The sequence below is a fragment of the Balaenoptera physalus genome, assembly GCF_965194825.1.
Source record: "Balaenoptera physalus genome assembly, chromosome: 8".
Lineage (NCBI taxonomy): Eukaryota > Metazoa > Chordata > Mammalia > Artiodactyla > Balaenopteridae > Balaenoptera > Balaenoptera physalus.
This window is the reverse complement of record NC_138887.1, coordinates 124,775,782-124,796,510: the sequence shown is the minus strand read 5'-3', so window position 1 is coordinate 124,796,510 and position 20,729 is coordinate 124,775,782. Positions and strand designations below refer to the sequence as shown.

General features: G+C 55.4%; 1 protein-coding gene across 1 annotated transcript in view; it reads left to right on the top strand.

Annotated features, from left to right (window-relative positions):
• The first annotated feature begins 507 nt into the window (after positions 1-507).
• VIPR2 (vasoactive intestinal peptide receptor 2) overlaps positions 508-20,729 on the top strand; it is a 78,675-nt gene continuing 58,453 nt past the window's right edge. The window contains exons 1-2 of the mRNA XM_082473377.1: positions 508-718; positions 3,101-3,200. Coding sequence (XP_082329503.1) covers positions 656-718; positions 3,101-3,200 — 163 coding nt within the window. The 5' untranslated portion in view covers positions 508-655. The remainder of the gene's footprint in view (positions 719-3,100; positions 3,201-20,729) is intronic.

Here is a 20,729-nt window from a genome sequence, read left to right as displayed (position 1 = left end):
TGCAGCCAGCGCCACCCACGGCCCACTTCTGCAGCAGGGGGAGACACGGGCAGGACTGAAGACCAGCCACCGCGCCGAGTCTGCCCCCACCAAGATGCACTCCACGCGTCTTTTTCTAAGTTTTCGGTTGCCCCAGCCAACTCCAGTGGCTTCCAAGGCAGCCCACATGCTCTTCCTGCCACCTTCTTGGGGGCCTTTAGGTTGTTTAACAAGGACACAAGTAGGGGCCGGTCTCTGACCCCAAAGCGGGTCCCTCCCGAGTCGCTCTCCCTCCGAGCTGTGCGGGCCCAGCACGCCCACCTGTGCGCACCCCTCACCCGCCGCTGAACGGTCGGGGGAGCGAGCCCAGCCCGGGGGTTGCGAGGGAGGGGCCAGGGGCGCGGGGAAGGGGTACCGACGGGGGCCAGTAAGGGAGCGGGGCGGGACGTGGGGCGGATACCCGGCGCCGGGACGGAAGGGAGCGCGGGGGCGGGGGGCGCGGGGCGCGCGGGGCGGGGACGGGGTACCGCGGGGGCGGAGCGGCCGCCTCGGGGCACAACCCGGGCGGGCGGGGGACTCGTCGGGAGCCGCCGGGCGCCGCGCGAGGACCTCGGGAGGCGGGAGCCGCGTTGCTGCGCACGGGCGGCCCGGCCCATGTCCGCGTCGCGGAGCCGGGATGAGGGCGCCCGCGCTGCTGCCGCCCGCGCTGCTGACCTGCTGCGGCTGGCTGCTCGCCCCAGTGAGTGCGACCCCGGCGCCGCCCGCCCTGCCCCGCGCGCCGCCCCCGCCCGGCGGGAGCGCCCCCGCGCCCGGCTGCGCTGCGCTCCCGCGTCCGGCCGCGGGGCTGGGCCGGGGGCGCGGGCAGCGGGGCAGGTCTCGGGGTCCCCACCTGCCCGCCGGGCTCGCGGGAGGGAGCAGGGCCGCCGGGGACGCTCTGGACCCTCCCCGCCGAGCGCGAAGAACCGAGCTCCGCGCCCGGCCGGGTTGGAGACGGGCTGGGAGGTTGCGTTTGCTCTGTCCCCTCCGCCGTCCCGGGTTCGCTGGGAACAGGATCCAGTTTCTTGCTCGACGCCCTTCCCAGCGGAGCGGGTCCGGCCGCGTCCTCCCGGAGGCTTTGGCCGGCGAGGACGGTTCGCGGGTCCAGGGACGCCCGAGTCGGGGGGTGGGTAGGGCTTGGTCACCTCCGCAGGCCTCACGTTTCCGAGGGAAATTGGAGTTCGCTTTGTCTTTAACTACTTCCCCTTCCATCTGCTAGTACTGTTGCTGCTTTTTGTCTTGTTTAAGTGTGTGCCAGGGAGACGCGATGTAGCTACAGAAAGTTGATGTTTTTTTATCATTATTTAAGAGCACCGGAAGAAACGACATGCTGAATAGAAATTTGTTAAATGAGTGCATTTGTAGATTATTTAATTCTCAGGAATTCTTCCTTTTATTTGAAGACCCTTAAAAAAAAGAACCACAAAAACTGTGAACCCTATTTCCTGCTTCCCTCTCTGCCAGACTGGAGTCAGTGTTGGCGTGTGTACACATTTCGCATTTTATATTGCGGCCAGATCACTGTCTGTATTGACTCATATCCCCTCTTAAGGTTGTGAAGCCAAGGATGGAGCTATTGAGGGAAAGTTGTAATTGCTGAGGATATTTCGGGTTCCAGGAGGGCATGAACCTAGCCCACCCCTCAGGGTTGCCAAACTCCCTTGTCTAGTGTGAAGACAAACGGAGTCTTTCCTCCCTCAGAGGGATGCTGTGAGGATAAGAACCTCCCTACTAATTTTAGTGCTTTGAAAGAGCTAGTTAAAAGCACCAGGAATTATTATGGTTAGTGCTGCTTTAACTTCTAGGATGTCCCAAAATAAGTCATTGCTGTGCATATTCCAAGAATGTCAGATATCATGGTGTCTCTTAATACCTTAACAAAAATCCATTTTTCTTTTTAAGGCAAAATAATTTCCCTAATTCTGAAATTTAAGCTATTGACTTGTTCAGGTATGAAAAATACAGCCTGCTTGAAACCGGGAGTTTGTACAGTGGTGGTTGCCCAGTGGTGAGCCGGGGGGAAGGGGGGGGAACCCAAGCTTCAGATCTTTAAAAATGAGGGTAAATGTGGCTAAAGTATTCAGCATTAAGTTTCTCCTCTTAATTTCGTTAGGAAATGTTATTCCTGGTTAGAATTCTATTGACTTATTTCAATAGTAGGATAATTAAACATAGATGGCCATAATATATGCAAGAGTATGGTTTTCTTTAATAAAAAGTTTGTTCTTACATGAGAGCGGGGGGCACAGCTCCATCCTACAGCGTGAGTATTTGTGGGTGGTGGGAGGTGGCAATAAAAAAAGAGAACGTTGGACCTTTGTGAAAATAAAGACCAGAGAATATTACCTTCCAAGACTGAAGCAGTATGTGGCTTTGTCTTTTGCGCACGTTGATGGACAATGTTCGTCACCATTTGTGTCGCGTCTTTAGTTCCCGTGATAGAGGCTGACGTGAGGTCCCCCACCTCTTGCTCAGTGGAAGCCTCAGTGCTGTGACTCTCGCCCAGGCCACTCCCTACTCACCCCTCATCTTTTTGAAAAGCTCCTTCACACCAAATTCTAAAGTTCAGTTTTGAATGTGACCTGCAACCTCTAAAAATAAAGTTGTCCTATTAGGGCTTTCCAGTGAACGCAGAGCCTGGCCTTAGATGAAGCACGCCGGCGTCTGGGGTTGTGTGCAGTCATTAAGAATGGGCTTATGAGTAAACATGTATTTACTTTGATTAAATCAAGGGCTATGAAATGGAGGACTCGAATATTGAAAGATTATTGGATTAAAGAGCTCTATTGCCACCAAATTAGTACTAACAACATAAAATGTATTACGTTAGTAAGTTTGTTTTCCTGCCCAGAAAAAAAATTCTATCAGGTTTTATATTTGTTTACTAATTCCTTTACAAAGTAAATAGTGAAGCTTTTTTTCAAATAACCATGCCAAAATATGAAAGTGATTGCTTTTAAATGAGTGTTAGTTTGTAAGTAGTTTAGAACTGTGAGGTTTTGGGGGCTTTTATGTAGAAATTTTGCTTGACTTTCCCATTATAGTGGAATTTTAAGTTATTTCTATTTCTTTTAATCTTGAGCAGGTGAACAGCATTCACCCGGAATGCCGATTTCATCTGGAAATACAGGAGGAAGAAACAAGATGTGCAGAGATTCTAAGGGCTCAAACAGAAAAATACAAAGGTAAGGCAGATGCCTGGTGAGCGAGACTGTGCCCCGGAGGGTGTGGATGAGCTGACACGCAAGTAGCTTGCACCTCACTCGGAAAACTGGTGTTTAAGGTCACCTGTGTGTTTTTTAAAAAGTCTGCTTCCACTGTTTTTTAATGAACTGCTGGCAAAACTCATAGCATTGTGAGTAATGGGCAGCGGGGTGTGTTTGGGGAGGGGATCATTCACACAAACCTTTTAAAAGAAAGCCTCACCCTTAACAGTAATAGTTTCCATGGTCTGAGATAATAGCAGCAGTTACTAAAGTAATTTCTTTTTTTTTTTTAATCTATTTATGGCTGTGTTGGGTCTTCGTTTCTGTGTGAGAGCTTTCTCTAGTTGCAGCAAGTGGGGGCCACTCTTCATCGCGGTGCGCAGGCCTCTCACCGTCGCGGCCTCTCTTGTTGCGGAGCACAGGCTCCAGACGCGCAGGCTCAGTAATTGTGGCTCACGGGCCCAGCCGCTCCGCGGCATGTGGGATCTTCCCAGACCAGGGCTTGAACCCGTGTCCCCTGCATTGGCAGGCGGATTCTCAACCACTGCGCCACCAGGGAAGCCCTACTAAAGTAATTTAATGGGCGTTGTTACGCTTTGCAAAAGCAACTCCATTTTCCATGGAATGAGTATTTATCCGATTTCTTGCATTTAAAATTCTTAGTTACATCACAGATGATTTTGATCCAGTTAAGAATGGTGGGAATTTATCAGAAATCAAACAGGAAAATGAGACTTTTGCTTTCCTGAAGAACAGACCGGTTATGAGTACAGTGAGCTTGCTGACTTTATTTCTCTACGTCCCAGAGGCAGTGCCGGGACAACGTGCACTCACCCTGGGCACCTTCTCATGTCTGTAAACTTTGAAGGTTCTGGGATAACATCCAGATCATAAACAATAGCAAAAACCTCTTGTCCTTCAGTTTTCTTTTTCTCTGTTCTGTCATTATTTTGTTCTCTTCAAGAAAAAAAATTAAAATCAAAGTACAACCATGTGTTAAAAGTCTGGTGTCCTGCAGAGGACCTCAGATGGGAAGTCACAGATGTGGGCGTTGTTCTAGACCAGTGCTGCCCAGTAGAAGCAGGATGCAAGCCTCATGGGTGATCTTGAACTTTCTAGCAGCCACGTTAAAATAAGTGAAAAGAAACCTGTGATTTTAATTTTAAAAATATATTTTATTTATGCAAATATATCTGAATCATTATCATTTTAACTTGTAATCAATATAAAATATTGATGAGAAATTTTACTTTTTGGAAAATTAAGTCTTGGAAACTTGGTGTGCATTTTGCACTTACGGTGCATCACAATTCGGACCACACATTTCAGGTATTCATAGGTGGCCAGCAGCTCTGGTGTGCCCCTTCCTGTGCCCCTGGAGCCTCCACTCCCTCGGCTGAAAAATGAAGACTCTGGCCCTAGGGTTCCATCCAGCCTTCAAGGCCTGTGATTCTGCAGTGCACACGAGATCCCGAGAGCCATGTGTTCCAAAAGGTCTGCTCGAACTCTGTGCAGAGGAGGGCAAGCGATGTGGCTCAAACATGGCCTGAGGATCTGCCCTGTACAAAGCCGCGTGTGACCACTAGCCAGCTACTAGGGCCCATGAGGCCGGGTCTTGCCAACCAGGGTCTCAGGACAAGACAGTTGTCATGGCCACTGAGGTCTGTTCCCTTCAGAGAAAATTAAGAGACTTAGGGGAGCTAAATGCTGAGAGGAGACAGGCTGAAACCCTTGGGGGCATCTAGTCAGTGGCAGGGACCAGGTCCCGTCAGCACAGCACACCGTCCACGAGGCCTCCTGAATGGGGGGGGGGGCACTGTCCACCACATCAGCAGTGGGTGATCCTTGACCTCTGTTGGGAGACTCCTGAGGGAGGGGCCTCTGCCCCCTCACACCATCATTGGGCAGTCAAGTTGCTGGGCTCTGGGGCTGCCCGTAAGCAGCGTCCGCTGACTGGCATGAATTGGGGGCAGCCGTGAACAGAACCCCTTCTTCACGTGGGGCATCTGCGGGCACTGAGCGGGCTCACGGCTCTGCTTCCTCTTCCCGGGGCTGAGTACCCCCAGTTCCTACAGCCGTCGCCGGACACGCTGCCAGGCCCTCGGCCACAGGCTCCGGACACACGCAGACACTGGCGAAGCAGGAAGGGCGCAGAACTTTCCCGCTGACATAATGGAAGGCAGACCGAATTGTAGTCAGTTGGTGACTGTTGAGAAATCCTCTGCCCACAGCCCTCCTGTCCCTCACTCACCTGGGAACTGCTCGCCTCCCCTCACCCCTCTCACAACTGCTGTTTTCGGGGAAATCTCCCGAAATACCATCTTAGTGTTCCTTTCTTGTCAGTCTTCATTTCCCATACTCACCAAGAACATTTTGTTAACAAGACTAAACTGGCACAGCAGGCGGCAGGGAACACAACTTTTAAGGGATGGAGTTTGGCCGTGACTTTGCCTTGGAGGAGACCCCCTCCTGGTGGACCCTGGTGGGTCCAGGTTGACCGGGCATCAGGGGGAGCACCTGCACGTCTGTGTCCACGACTCACCTGGACAGACGCGGCACCTGGAGGAACAGGGCGAGTCCAAGGAGGCTGGTTCCGTCCATTGTGGAGTAGGATGTGTGGTCCTTGATCAGGTTTCTTTGATAAAAAGGGTCTTCCTCTCTGGTTGGCTCAGGTAGATGGAGTGTGGCCTTAATTAGCTCAAAACAGTGCCCTTTTAGTTCTGCTCGTTCCAAGGGCTCGGGTCTGTCCCTGTCCCCGGGCCAGCGGTGCACGAGTGTGAGCTGTGGCGTGTGGCCGGGCAGGGTGACGTTTGGCCGCGGGGATGTGGGGAATGTCCCTCACCACCCACTTCTTGCTGTGGAGAAATGCAAGCGCCGAATTGCCCAGCTTCCTATTTTCACAGGAAGTCAGAAATGCAAACTTTAGGTAAAATGTTCCCGTTCTTAAAGTTTGCAACTAGTACTTTTTAAAAAGTTCTGCAGGAGCAGGCAGACCTCCTGTGTGGTCACTGCCTGAGCTGCCAGGTTGCTCTCTGTGTGGCAGCTGGGCCAGGCGGGCCCCAGCTGGGGAGCCCCTCGCGGTGCATAGATGGGCCGGGACGTTTCAAACACTCAGTAGGGCTCCCTCGCAGGCTCTGCTGCCTGGCCCAGCGTTCCTCAGGGTGACCTGTGTGTGGCCCACACAGACGTGCTGGACAGTGTGGACGGCACAGCCTGGGAAGATCTTGGCATCAGCTTGAGCAGAAAGAACGTCTTAGGTAAAGGCCATCAAACATCTCCCCTGTTTGGAGCTGTGGGGAAAGGTGTCCTTAAGTCTTTGCAATGACAAGTGTCAGTCCTTGGACATTTTCTTATATTGAAGGCTCTTATTTTAATATTAGCTCGACAGCAAAAATACCTGCCCCTGAGCCCTTTCACCTTTGACCCGTGGCAAGAGCTCGCGGATGGTGGCCGCCCTCGGGAAGGAGGTGGCGCCATGGTAGCCGGCCTGGCGCCCTCGGCTTTCTGTAGAAAGGCAACTCGTGTTCTAAATTCCCGTTTTTCTTTTTGCTCTTTGAAATCTGCATGGCTCGAATACCAAGGATATAAATAGTAATGAGTTACCAGAATGAAGATACTATAGATGAAGTGAAGGCCTTCTAGCTGGATGGGATGAGAGCGATTCGAGGGTCAACAGTGTGCACCTGCTTCACGAAATTGAAAGTGAGATGAAATACTGAGGGTCTGTAGGAGCTACAAGAAATTGGTGTGAAAGAGCACCAAAGACGCCAAAAAACGAGTTTTCAGTTCTACTGAGATAATTTGTATAAGTCTAACAAGGAATTCTTTTTATTACATGTTGAATCCAAAACAAATTCAAACAAACCAACACATAAATCTAGACAAAACCAATTTTAATTCTCAACCCCTTTAAGGGATTCACTTTGTAGAAAAGAAAAGCTTAGGAGGTATTTAGAGCTTTGTGAGTTAATACTGATTCATCGCTAAGACTAACTTAATCCTGCCAGTGAGGCAGTCAGGCCATGGATGCCTGAAAATATAGCTCAAGGCAGCTCTGTCCCCGCATGGGGGGTGCTGACCGTGGTGGTAAGCAGTGACTCAGCTCTCCAGCTCTGCCCCGTGTTCCTGCCTGTGCGTGGGTCACATGGGAACTTTCCTGTGACTTTACATCATTTTTGCCCAGATCGGGGCGGGGAGGGGGGGCGGTGGTGGTGGTGGTGGAATGTGGCCTATAGTTCGGAAGGACAAGGAGGTACCTATGTTTCTTGACAGCTCCACAGTCTGGGCTGGGTCCTGAAGGTGCGTGGCTGAGGTGGGTATGACAGTGAACATTAGCTCAAGACCGGGGCCCCGGGAGGTGCTAGACTAAAAAACTTACTTTTCTCTGACATTTCTTAAACAAAGAATACTGGACTAATTTTGATCCACTCGTCAAGGAGCTGTGGCGGGTTTGGATTTTGCCGCCTTCAAGCTGACAGGTTACCCTGCCACCGTTTCCTGGGTGCCTGCAGAAGGCACAGGCCCTGTCAGCGTCATCAGAGGTAACCTGCTCCTGGCAGAGCGGGTGGTGTGGGCGTCACGTTCCCACTCCTGTGGGTTCCCTTTTCCCCAAGTCCCTCAGGACCTGTGTGGAGACGCCCACGGTGCGTTTTTGTCCTGGCTGAGGAGCCCTGAGCTTGGGAGACCCCAGTGTCACAGGAGGCTGCTGGTGTCCTGCCCAAACTTCGCTCCAGAGAAAGATGCATTCTTGGTTACTGAGATCAGCCTGAGGGCCGCACTCTCTGTCTGCCAAGGCTGTTGCTCTACAGCCATCCTCAAAAAGAGCCCGGAGCAAAGCTGCCAGTGCCTTTTCCCAAGACACGCCCATGCAGTGTCCCCAGCTCCAGGAGGGCGGCTCTCAGTAGGTGTGGACGTCCTGCTTCTCTTCTCCAGGGCGTGCTGTGGCCTCTGGGCCGTAACTCCCCACTCTGTGCTCTTGGTCCCTCTACCACGTTGTCCACTGTCCTTGCAGCCACAAGATCCTGCACAGCACTTAAAAAGGTGTCAAATAAGCTTTTGCTGAACAAATTAATGAAAAACTTCATATTAAAAATCGTGATATATGCACGTAGAAAAAATGCCATACATACACAGCATGTGTGTCCGTCCCTCTTAGAATTCACGTGTGCGCAGTGTATGTGCACCCCTCCCCATTTCACTGTGCAGATGGAAGCCAGCTCTGGTCTGTACTCTGTTTTCCTTTTTTTTTTTAACTTTAGCAATGTATTTGGCAACCGTTCTGAATTGGTTTATACTTTCCTTTTAAGAGCTATGTAGTATTCTAACAGATTTCCTTAGTCTGTCCCAGGCTCCTGGGCTTTTAGGTAGTTTACAAGCAATACTCTATGACTGCATTTCTTCACGACAATAAAATATTTCACCAGCAATTGAGGGTTGACTTCCAGCCACTATGCATGAAATCGGAACATCCTTCTCATATGACCAAATAACATCATTTTAAGAGACTTGCTTATTTCTGTGGTGGTTGTGTCACACAGAATATAACTAATTACATCCCACTTTTCATCTCGTCTTTCCTCCCTGCACCTCTTTGTCACAGAGGAAACTAGGCAGCTTCATGAGCGTGTTCTCTTCAGAAAGTCCCGTGGGAGAATGACCCTTGTCTGCGACTCTTCTCTGACCGCACCACCCCCAGGGGGAATGACCCTTGTCTGGGACTCTTCTCTGACCCCCCCCCAGGCAGCGCTGCCTCTGGCCCAAGGGCAGGTGGTGGTGGTTGTCCCTCTCCCTGAAGAGCGTCTATCCCTGGTCCTTAGCTGACCTGCGAGTGGGACGTGTGAGCAGACTTCCCTCCGTCTTACATCCTTACATCCATGTGGGTCCGAGGGCGCCTGCTGCCCTTCTGAGGTCAGCGTGATGTGAGGCCCATTATTGCCTTTCAGTTTTCTCTCTGATGTAGGTACGTTCTTGTTCTCGTCCAAATAGCTCTTTGAGCTGATAAGGCAAACAGCCTGATCTGTTTTTTTCCTTAGGGTGAGTCTTTTTGTATGCGATTTCTTCTAATTTCTAAACTCAATAAGATCAGCTACCGGCCTTGGATATTTAAATAATAATTACGTTTTGGTTTCATTTTCTGAAAGTAATGGCTTTAACTTTACTTTTTATAGGAAACAAATCTCGCTGAAAAAATTCTACTCTGAGTTGAACTTTTATGCTTAGACTCATGAAAGGAATCATGCGCGAGAAGTCAATTACTAGCAGGTAGAGCATCAGCACACCTGGAAGCCACAGGTGAGAAGGAGGCCGGGTCACAGGAAGGAGCTTTGTGCCACTTGGCATTGCTGCTGGTGGGGACCAAGCTACTTCTTCCGCCCATCTTTCTAAGGTGCTGGTGACCCCAAGACGCAGCTCAGCCGGCTGCCCGCGGTCTCCTCCCCCGCGAGCACCTCTCCGCCTTCCCTGCCCCCACTTAGTGTCACGCAGGCCGCGTCCCGAAAATGTCCCGTCACTCTTCCCGCCGGTGGGGCTGGTCCTGAGGCTGCGGCTTCCCCTCCAGCTGAGCCTGCGGTGCGGGTTCCAGCCCGTTGAGTGGTTTCCTGTGGTCCACCGTCTCGCGTCCTGTGATGGGAAAGCACACGGCCCCTTTCTGGGGAGGGAGAGCCTGCTGGGGGCTCCCCGGCACACCGCACTTCAGTCACAAGCGGCCAGTGAAGCCGCTGTCCCGGCCGCAGTCCCCGCCGTCTGGCGCTGGCTCGTGGGCTCGTGGCTGGCGCTGCCACGATGGGGGCACAGTTAACGTGTCAGCCACGCGCCACCCCCCAGGTTCCTGGGGCTTCAGCTGTGCATGTTTTGGTTGCTTGGGCCGGTCGCAGCCCTTCCCGGGCAGCCATTCATGTGCGAGTTTTTGTAGAGTTTTCTGGGTCAAGCATCCATTCCAGTGGTTGTCCCTGAGCCCTCGTAGCCGGGCCTGTTCCTGGGGGGTCGACTTGGATCATGGAGTGGACTGTCGTTGCTGGAGCCTTGGCTGGCTCCGTCGTTCACTGATTTTTCCAGCATGTTCTTACTGAGCAGATACCAGGCTAGAAGGGTGATGAGAAATTGGGCAGGACATGTCATCGCCTCTGGGAACTCCACATCAAGCCCCCGATGGCGATGCACCGGGTGGGGAGCGGGGATAACAGGGCTTCGAGCCAAAGGACTGAAGGATTTCTGAGGGGAAATCGGAGAATCTGAACATGGAATAACATCAGTCTACTCTGAACCAGAAGCTGACCGTGACAGAAAAATGGCTAAGGACTTATTTTATCTCTACTCGGAGATTAAGGCAGAAAAACGGTGAGTGGGGAAACTACCAAGAAGAATGGAAGCTTTTTGATCATAAGCTGATTGGTGGTCAGTACTTTGGTAATTGACTATATAAACTTGCGGTGTGTTCGGGGACCGTGGTCTTGGCGTCCACGTGTGTCCTGTGCTCGGCCCTGGAGTGGATTCACTCCATGCAGCCCTGTTCCACCCGCAGCTGGTCACCACCACCCGACCCCTCCCGCCGCCTGGCCGAGGCCCCCAGCCTCCGTGGCCTCTGCACTTGGTGTTGCCTTCCTCGTGATGACGAGCGCACCCTCTTGTATTCCAGGGTGGGGGCCCATCTAGGTGCCCCTCAGCCTCTGGGCACCAAGGCATCTGCCAAGGACCCTCCTGTCCAGTGTCTGTTGACCCAGGAGCAGACATGCAGACCCTTCCCGGTGTCCAGGGTGGAGGGAAGGCTCTGAGGGCCCACTCTCAGGACAAGGATGGGAGACGTCCACAGAGCAGACGTTGGGGGTCCCAATCTTGATGCTGGAAGGTGGTCGTCAGCCCGTCAAGGTGAGGAAATGGGAGTGGACTTTCCAGTCTCTCATCCAAGCTGGTGGCAGAGCCCAGCTCCCTGGACCCTAAGTCAAGCACGCTTTTCACAAAGCCATACTTGGCATCTTAGAAAGAGAGGCATACTTTAGATGAAGGTCTTCTCCCTCTCCAAAGCCTGCTTCAAAGGTGAGGGGCCTCCTCTGAACCCCTACGGCTACAGGGAGATTGACCTCATGTCCATCTGATTGTCTGCACCTCCCACTGAAGCTTCCCCTTGGGATGAGGAGCCCCACCAGTTTACTGACTTAGTGACATCAGCCCCTTCTCTCCTCCGGCCCACGGCGAGGGCTTTGGGGCCTGGGGCAGCACGTTGATTTGGTGAGCCCTCCTCGATTTCCTGGCCATCAGCTTCCTCACGACACGCCTGGTTCTCTGTGTATCAACAGGAACCGTCAGAGGCGGCCGGGGTTCAGCTGCAGGCGGAGGCCCCGCAGTGCAGGACGTTGAATCAGGGCCCAGAGCACCCCAGATGTCTGCAACTTAAACATCGCCCTGGCTGTGACCTGCCCTGGGTAGGGCTCCCGCAGCTCAAGAACTGACACTTTCAAGGCACCTCTTATCCATCCCAGGGAAGGGTTACTACCGCTTTTCAAGCAATCTCTGACTTCTTACAGCTACTTCCTTCTCTACAAGGGAAGGACTGAGGCCTGTCTGAGTGGACACTGAGGGTGAGGCCAGGCCTCCTGGCTGCCCGCTGGGCCCCGGTGACAAGGACAGCACGTGCCTCCTGCTGTCCCCCCAGCAAGCGCTGTCGCTCTGCTCCTGCGTGGCCCCGTGCAAGGTACCCGAGCTCACCAAGTTCGGGGGGGTGGGGAGCGTTTGCTCCTGGGGCTTGTTCCGGAGCTTGGAGCTGGTGGGCTGGCCGTGCGGGCAGGTAGGAGAGGTGTGTGTCGGCACACAGAGCAGCTGGGTCCAGCCGCCGGGAGGGCTGGGGACGCGAACACGGAATGCGTGGGTGAAGGAAGGAGAGCAGCGTTGACCCGCAGCCTGGAGCTGGGCCCCAGGGGATTCTGAAAAGCGGGGTGTCTGCTGTGAGCTGTGTTTTGGGACGGTTCACGGAGCAGATACTTCTGAGAGGAGTTGGGGGGGCCTTGCAAGCGGGTCACGTTGCAGGTGGAGGTGACGCAGGCGTGCTCGACGGAAGAGGACGGGAGGCTGGCGGAGCAGAGGCCGGGCTGCAGGGAGATGGTGGCGGAGACGGTCCCACGGCCGCATGGCGGTGGGGGAGCCACCCCAGGAACGCAGGAGAAAGAAGATGACACAGGAGGAGCTGGGGCCCGGGGAGAGCGCCTTCGGGGGGTGTGGTTCTGGGAAGCCTGAGCAGAGGCAGAAGGGGGGGCTGGGAGGGAGGCTGGAGGCCGCCCACAAGTGGGACCATCTGGGGCAGCAGGTCCTGGAGGCAGGAGGAGTGGCCAAGGGCAGCCCTGAAGGGCTTGGCCCAGAAGGAGGAGGAGGGAGGGGACTGAGGGCCCGGCACAGCTCCCGGGGTGGACGGGGCTGGAGGGGCCAGCACGATGGGACCCAGGGCACTGAGCTGTGGGCGTGCCAGGGGCCCCGGGCCCCCAGCCCTCGCACACAGCCTGGGAGGATGGTCCCGCACGAGGCCGGTCTTGGCCAGGAGCTGTGGACGCCACAGCCAGGCGTCCTGCCCTGGGGGGCGTGCGCAGCTGTTGGCTTCTGTACTGTATGAGGCCGATCTGTCTTAGCACTGGGAGATGGATGTCCCGGCTCGATCCCGGGACGTCACCCAAGTCCTGCTCATAAATCCATGGAAGATTATCCTGGGAATAACATGGCAGGACTCCCCACGCATCCAGTGCCAGCCTGTCAGCTGAGTCCAGACTTCCCCTGTCGAACGCGGCTCGGCTCTGCCTGCCTGGGAGCTCATGTGGCACCACCAACAATGCCCCAAGCGGTCACAGACATTGGAGGGAAGGTGGTTGAGGATTTGTACAAAGGACAGCAGCAGACATCTCGATGGGTGAAAGGCGCAGCATCTGCACAAATTTAGCTCCCCATCAGTTTTCCTAAACTGACCCCATTGCAGGACCTCACCGGGACTCCCGAGGGCCCCGTCGTACGGATGTTGGGAGAGAGGCGTGAAGGTGCTGGGCCCATCCCGGAGGGACCTGCAGTCAGTTCTCGGGCCGCTGTGCTGGCCGGGACCCGGACCGCAGGCACTAGGCTCACTCGGCTCAGGTTGGAGGACGTTTTGATGTTCGGGGTTTATTGGATTCAGCATATTCTTTACATAGGTTCAAACTGGGTCTCTGTATGTTCCTTTGAAAAATTATTTTGTTCAGTTAACAGCTTTGGTTAGTTCTGGGTTTTGAGTCTTAGCTTAATGTTAGTTCAAGTCCCAAAATATGACTCCCACCAATGGAATCTGTCTGAACTGAAGTTAAACTTTGCTACTTCCACATTCAAAGTTCCAAAGTGATTTGATCGAGGTGCCATCTGGTGGTATTGTCCCCCCAAATGGTCTTTCCCAGGCCTTGTTTCATAGTTTGCCTCTAGCCCACCAAGGGTGGGATCATTGTAGCACCCTAGCTAGACAGAATATTGGGGTGTCCAGGAGTTGTCTGAAGAATGAGTTCCTGGTAAAATACTCCTTGCAGCCCTGTAAAGGCATTTGGAGTCGGAGCTTTGTCGTGGCACCTGGGTTTGCCCCTGTGTAAAATCCAGGTTCTCGTACAGGGGGCCTAGGAAGCTGCGTGGCCCTGGGCCTCGGTCCACGCCCGAAGGCTTGATCTGCTGTGTGGGCTCAGTTACAAGCTAGGGGATGTTGAAGAGCCAGCCCACGTTGGTGCCCTTGTCGGCTTGTGAACTTGCAGTGTTCCTGCTGCAGGAAGACCTGGTGAGGCCCTCCTGACCCAGGTGCCTCCATCGGGTACCTCGGGCAGCCTCAGACCAGTGGACGCTCGGTGAACATTTGTTGGAGAGACGAATGCTCGCCACTGCAAGTTTTAAGAGGGCATGGCTGTAGCTGGTCCAAACGGTGTGCCGAGTCATGAAGAAGGGACAGTCCGCTGTTTGGAAGATGAATTGTTCCATCTCTGTCTGCACGGGCAGGGGGTTGTTATCAAACGCCCTGAGCTTGTTCTGTGAGTTGCTTTTGAGTCCTGACTGCAGCAGCTCCCCTCCCAGCACGTGGCCGGATTTCACCTGCACTGACTGTCTCTGAGAAGCACGCGTCCCAGACACAGGCTGTTATTAGTTCTGGTGGGTTGTCACTCTGGGCGTTTCCCCTCAGAAGGCTCCTTTCCACTCCGCTTCTGCCACTAGCAAGTACTGTCATCATGCCTGACTGCAGCATTTCTAAAAAGGCGTTTGGCTCCGTACCCAGCATGGATGTAGCTCTCCTTATCTCACTACACGTATTTTAAGAATAAATGATGTAGATATGCATCCTTAGAGCAACAGAAAGAAAGACCCCTCCATGTGGTAGAGTTTGACCATCACTGTTAGTGGTGAGATTAGCTGGGCTCTGTAGGACGCAGAGAAGCAGGATATTTATCATTGGGCACGCGGACCGGAAGCATCAAAGGTGCCCAAAGAGCAAATCCCAAGCTGAGGGCGGGGCTGACGGGGGTGGGGGCCAGCGTTTCGGAGCTTCCAGATCCAGGGGAGGGTTCGCAGCGATCGCGTCACCATCCTCAGGGCTGGGGGTCTGGACCCACTCAGCACCACGTCTGCTTCCTCGGTGAGCGCTGAGACGCCGGGACGCAGCCGCTGGAACAGCGGGGCTCCCTGTGCCGCTGCTGCGGGGATAACGTCCACGTCTCGACCCTGCGCACCCTGAGGTCAGGAAACAGACCCCCGGGTCCCTCCTGTGCTGCGTGGCCAGCTCAGACCGCTGGGGAGCCGTGACCTGAGGGTCCAGGAATGGGACTATTTTGAGGGGTGGTCTCAGCAGACAGTCAAAGCAAGGTGGTGGTGAGCTTATGGCGAGATTTCTGCCGGCCGTGACTGCAGCTGCCCTTTGAAGGATCCAAACGCAGGACCAGGGCTGAGAGTAGAAGCTGCACACAGCCCCATTTTGGCCGTGGGGCATAGCACAAATTTGACGGTGACCGGAGGCCCCAAGGGGATGGCTGCTCATGGCCGCGCTGTTCTCAGGGCCCTGGGAGAAGTGAGAGGGTCGGGGCTGCCCCGGGCCACCTCTGTGGTCTTTCGAATCGGGGGCGCCCGCTGGTCTGGGGAAGCACGTTCGTTGGTCAGAGTCCCCCTGGCCCCGGGGGCCTCAAAGACTGGCTTGTGTACTTACCTGCAGAAAACAGTAAACCACGTCCCCCTCTGTAAGCCTGAAGCAGGGCCCTCAGACAGGCAGGCGGCTGCAAAGCTGTGTCTGCACAGGCGGCTGCGGTTTTATTTTAACAAATACAGTTAACACCCTGCACACCAGCCCGGTGGTGAGCACGTCTGTTTTGCTGCCCGGTCAGTTTTTATCTGGTTTAGTATTTCCCTACGAGAACACAGAGCAGAGGCCTCGTCTTCAAGGAATGAAAATAAGTGAGCTGCACGGAAGCGAAAGAGAGTAACTTGCTGGGCGGCGTTTTCGGGGCTCTGAGATTGGTCCCGTCAGAGCAACCCCACGGCCTCATCTCCGCCTCCACCAGGCGTGGCTTGCTTCTGTTTCGTGTGCTCTTTGCTCGTGGCCACAGGGGTCAGCTCGCGAGGCCTGGGGCAGGCAGCTTTCCCTCCCTGGGGGACCCTGGGGCCACCTCCCTCCCGCCCAGGGCCAGGAGTCCATGTTGCGCCGGCTATTCTAGGCCCAGACGTGGCTCTGCGGGTGGAACTGTGGCTTCCCCTAATGATCGTAGTGAGCAGTTTTCCAACAGCAAGGCTGCTCCTTTCTGTGTGGTTGAAAATCTGCATGATCAAAATGTTGGAAGGGAGGTGGAGGTGCCACCACCCAGGTCCAGCAGTTGTCAGCCTCCGGCACTTGCTGTGACAGCTTGTGCAAGACATTCCGTGGACCGTTGCCGCGGAGCTGCAGTGCCCTGACTCTAGGGTTGCTTCAGACTGTGCCTCTGAAAATTAAGGCAGCAGGTCAGCTGCCTCGCAGAGTGCCCCACGTTTGGGTGCGTCTCGGTGTTTCCTTCCGGGTTGAATTCTTCTAGCCCCTGTGTTTCCTTTACGCTGCAGTTTGGACATAAAGCTTTGATTTGACTCAGGTCAAGCCCTTTGGGAAGAAGGCGTGCAGGTTATGTGTGTGCTCTGTGACGTCAACATTCTGGTGCCCGTTATGTCCCTCAACATCCCATTATGCTGTTTGGTCACCTGCTTAAAAGTGACCTCCAGAGTCTTGAAAATGAAATTCTTTTTTCCCTTTGCAAGTGGCAGGTGGTCTGTGGGGCTGCTGGGCTCTCCCAGGCTTTCCCACCTCCTGGCTTTCGTGCCCTGTGGATGATTCATGCTTGAATCAGCCGGTATTTAGGGTCCAAAATGTCAACTTTTAAAATTCTAACCATTCTTTACACGTATTAATTAACGTTCTCTGTGAAGAAGAGCTTTTCCTCATCATTTGGGGAAGAATTACAGTTCCTTCCGAAAGAATGGGATAAAAGTCCAAGCACCTTGGGGACACCTATTAAGTACTTAATAACTAGAATTCTGATCAGACAATTATTTCATCACTGCTATTTATATCACAAGTAAAGTGGGTGTTGGAACATGTAGCCATTAAAAATGATGGCACACGTCACAAATGACATGAAAAATACGAGATGTCTGTTGTTAAGTGAGAAAGCAAGGAATACGCCAGCATATAGGATATCCTGTGTTTGTAAGAAGAACGTACATAACGTCTCTGTGTACGTGGTGTATGGGCAGGTGTATAGGATGTCACCAGGCCCTGTAGGGGCAGGAGCCAGACGCCCAGGAGGGGCTGGGGGAGGCTGCTCTGAGGAGGTGTTTCCCCAACACTCTCAGCGTGGAAGGCAAAGGGGGCGGGGGCAGGCCTGTTTGGGGAGAGGGTTTCTTTGGGGAGAGTCCTTGGAATGCTCTGTCATGTCTGCTCCCCTGTGGAGGGGGGCGTCCCCCACCCAGTGAGAGGACTGCCATGCTGCTGGGGGACACAGTGGTGAGAGGTGGCTGGCAGCCGCCTTGGTGCAGCTGGGCAGAGAGGTCCCACCGGGTCTGTAACTGTCCTCTGCTCAGGAGGACAACCACCAGGGCGACGGCCAAGAGGGGTCGGGGCCGCAGCTGGGGGGAGGCGGCCCCTGGTCCATGGGAAGAGGAGGTGCTGGCTTCCACCACGAGCACCTGTGCCAAGACCCCTGACTGCCTCCAAGCCCCCTGCAGCCCCGAAAACCGCCACCAGCAGATCCAAACCCCAGTCTGCCCTCCACTCCCACTAGCCTGAAATAAGTCAGGTGGAGAAGGCATGTTAACTAAGGAGACCAGAGTGTGCCTTAGACCAGAGTGGTCAGAAACACGAGGGGCCCCACCTGGTTTCCTGCAGGACAGAGACTGTGCCCTGAGCCAGGGGGAAGGGCCCGGCTCCACCTGCAGCACAGGCGTGTCTCCAGGTAGTCCATAAGCATGAGCGGGGTCACCCGCCGCCGCAGGCTGCACGCGGGCTCGCAGCACGGGCCACACCTCCTCGTGCCTGGACTGACGCACCGTGCGAATGCACGGTCCTGGACGTGTGCTGCTTTCTTAGTTTAAGATCGCACGCCTGGAAGAGTCTGTCGAATTTTAAGGGTGTCTCAGTGAGGGGCTCGTATCGTCCCCTCAGGTACTGAGGAGTTCTAAGTGGACAGAGGCTGGTGTAACAGGTTGTGGCGAAGGCTCTGATGTGCGTGTAATGGGTCTCAAGGCCTTGGGGCGGGGGGTCACTGAGCCTCTTTAGGTGTGGACCCCCGCTGTGAAGCAGTGTGTTTGCCGAGAGCCAGAAGGTCCTTCCCGACTCTGAAGTTCTGCGGTCTTTCTTTTTTATTTTATTTTATTTTATTTATTTATTTTTGGCCGCGTTGGGTCTTTGTTGCTGCGCACGGGCTTTCTCTAACTGTGGCGAGTGGGGGCTACTCTTTGTTGTGGTGTGCGGGCTTCTCATTGCGGTGGCTTCTCTTGTTGTGGAGCACGGGCTCTAGGTGCGCGGGCTCAGTAGTTGTGGCGCACGGGCTTAGTTGCTCTGCGACATGTGGGATCTTCCCGGACGAGGGCTCGAACCCGTGTCCCCTGCATTGGCAGGCAGATTCTTAACCACTGCACCGCCAGGGAAGCCCCTCTGTGGTCTTTTTAATGACCTCCCAGCTGGCCCTCTGCCCCAAAGTTCTTGTTCACCAGGCAGAGCCCTGGCACTTATTTAAGGGGCTCACGAGGAGAGTGACAGATGGAGTGAGAAAACGTGATATTCCTTCTTAAAGTGCCTTTTTCCTGTTCAGAGATGTCCAGTAACTAGTGTGGCCTGAATCACCCCAGACGGAAGCACAGGAAACAAGAGCAGCCGTGACAACAGATCCTGTCCCCGAGGCACCGCCCAGCCAGCGCGTGGCCTCTCCATCCTCAGCCCAGCAGCGGGCTCTCGGACCCCACAGGGGGGACAACAGCCCTCACCAGGGGCTCCAGGGTCAGGGGCCCTGGGGGCCACACTCCACCCAGGAGGTGCAGGTGGATCGGCGACATTCCACCGTGCCCACCCCCAGGCCGAGCCACCTGCCCAGTGCTGCCAGGGACGGCCGAGGGCGAAAGCGGCCTGGCTGGGCTGGGCCCCGCTGTGTGTCTGTGCCCCACCCAGCCCAGCCCACAGCACAGAGGCGCTGTGGGCAGGGCTGGGGAGCCTCCGGCAGCTCAACCAAGCTCCGTTCAGTGCCTCGTTTACTCGTCTGTGCGAGGAGACTGGGGACACCCCAGGCCTGTGAGTTTGGGGGATGGAATGAGCTCATGAGGGCGGCACCGGCCCCGGTGCTGCTGTCACCGCTCATCCGGGGAGCAGTGCTTTCCCCAGTGGGCTCGTGGGCTGGGCTGGTCATCGGCCCTGCCTTCGGGGTCTGTGGAGGTGCCGGGGGCCGTCGAGTGGAGCGTCCAGGGACGCCTGGCCCTTCGGCGGTGGCGTGAGATCGGGAGGCACCCCGCCGGCCAGACGGGCCTCCCTGTGCCAAGCAGGCCCCTGGTGAGCCGCCCGGTTGGCTCACCCGCTCTGCATGGGAGGAAGCCAGGCTTAACGAGGTCGGGGCTGTGGCCTGGCGAGCTGTGGGCTCCGAGCCCACCCTCCCTCCCGTGCCAGGTGGGGCGTGGCTGCCGTGAGCCCCTGAGCGGCTCAGCACCACCTCAGGGACGGGGGTCAGCCTGGGTCTCTGGCGCAATGGCCCGGGTGGGGCACGGGAACGTTCTAACAAGTCCCCGGGGGCTGCTGCTCTGGGGCCCCATCAGCACCCGCTCTCGTAATCCTCGAGGTCCCGTCTAGCGCCTGCACCCCAGGACTGTGGGTCTCAGCCCTGGGTACACGTTGGAACCTCCAAGAATCTTAAAAACCGAGAAGCGCTGTCCGGGAGAATCAAACCAGAACCCTGGATGTGGGTACTAACAGCGGGCCCTGGGGGCATGTAGGAAGGACCCGGGCACACCCGCCACTGCCGCTTGGCTGCCGCATCACCAGCCTGGGCTGAGGGGGCGCTGGCCTGCCCTCTGACGGGGTCGTCCACGGGGCACACGAGGTGCTGCCAGTCACGTGAGCCTTGGAGACCGCGTCGTTCTGGCCACGGCAAATTCTATACGAGGAGTGACCAGGGAGCAAGAAGCGCCATTTCTCTGCTTTCTCTCGAGCAAGGTTAAAAAAATAAAAAGCGAATAAAAATGTCCGTAATGAAGGGACTTGGCCTGGAGGGTGTGCTGGTCACGGTGCGGAGGCCAGTCGAGCTGAGCTGGCCCCCAGCTGAGGCCTCCGCGTGGCTCTTCCTGCCATCGAGTAGCAGCTGCTCTTCAGTGTCGCTCGCTGTCTGCCCTGTGTCGTCTGCACACTGACACCCGCACTCGGCCGCCTGCCCACCGGGGTCGGAGCCAGGAGACAGGAGAGGCGGTGACGGGCCCTTCTTCCCATCTCGCTGCACCTGTTCTCACCTGTCCGCCGACGCAGGCGTCGCTGATGCACAGAAGCTCCTGGAAACAAGTAAACAGTGTCCAGCGCTGTGTCCGCCACAACCAGGCAGTTGCAAGTCCTCTGACGGGACTGGGCTGGGCTTCCCTGGGGCTCTGGCTTCATCACCGGGGGCAGAGGAAGTGGGGTTGTGAGACCTCCACCCCAGGAGCTGCGGCTTGAGGGGTGTTTACCCGCCCGGTCGTGAGGTCCCACCAGCCCATCACAGAGGAGGACGGATGGACCAGGTCAGCACCTGCTGTCTGCAGGCTGGGGATCCAGTGACCAGCACGGCTCTGGCCTCGGAGCCCGAGAGCACTTCCTGGGCTTCCCTGCAGCTTCCAATTCTGGAAGAAGCTTTGCCACTTATGACTTCAAATTTAAACTAAACTTTTGAATGGAAGGTGTTATTGGTAATGTTAGCTGTTGCCTGGCCTCATACATTAGTGCCAGAAACAGTTTTATTTCTCCTTTTCCTTTCCCCATGCCCTGCTCCTGCAGCACCTCCCCTGCGCTCCGTC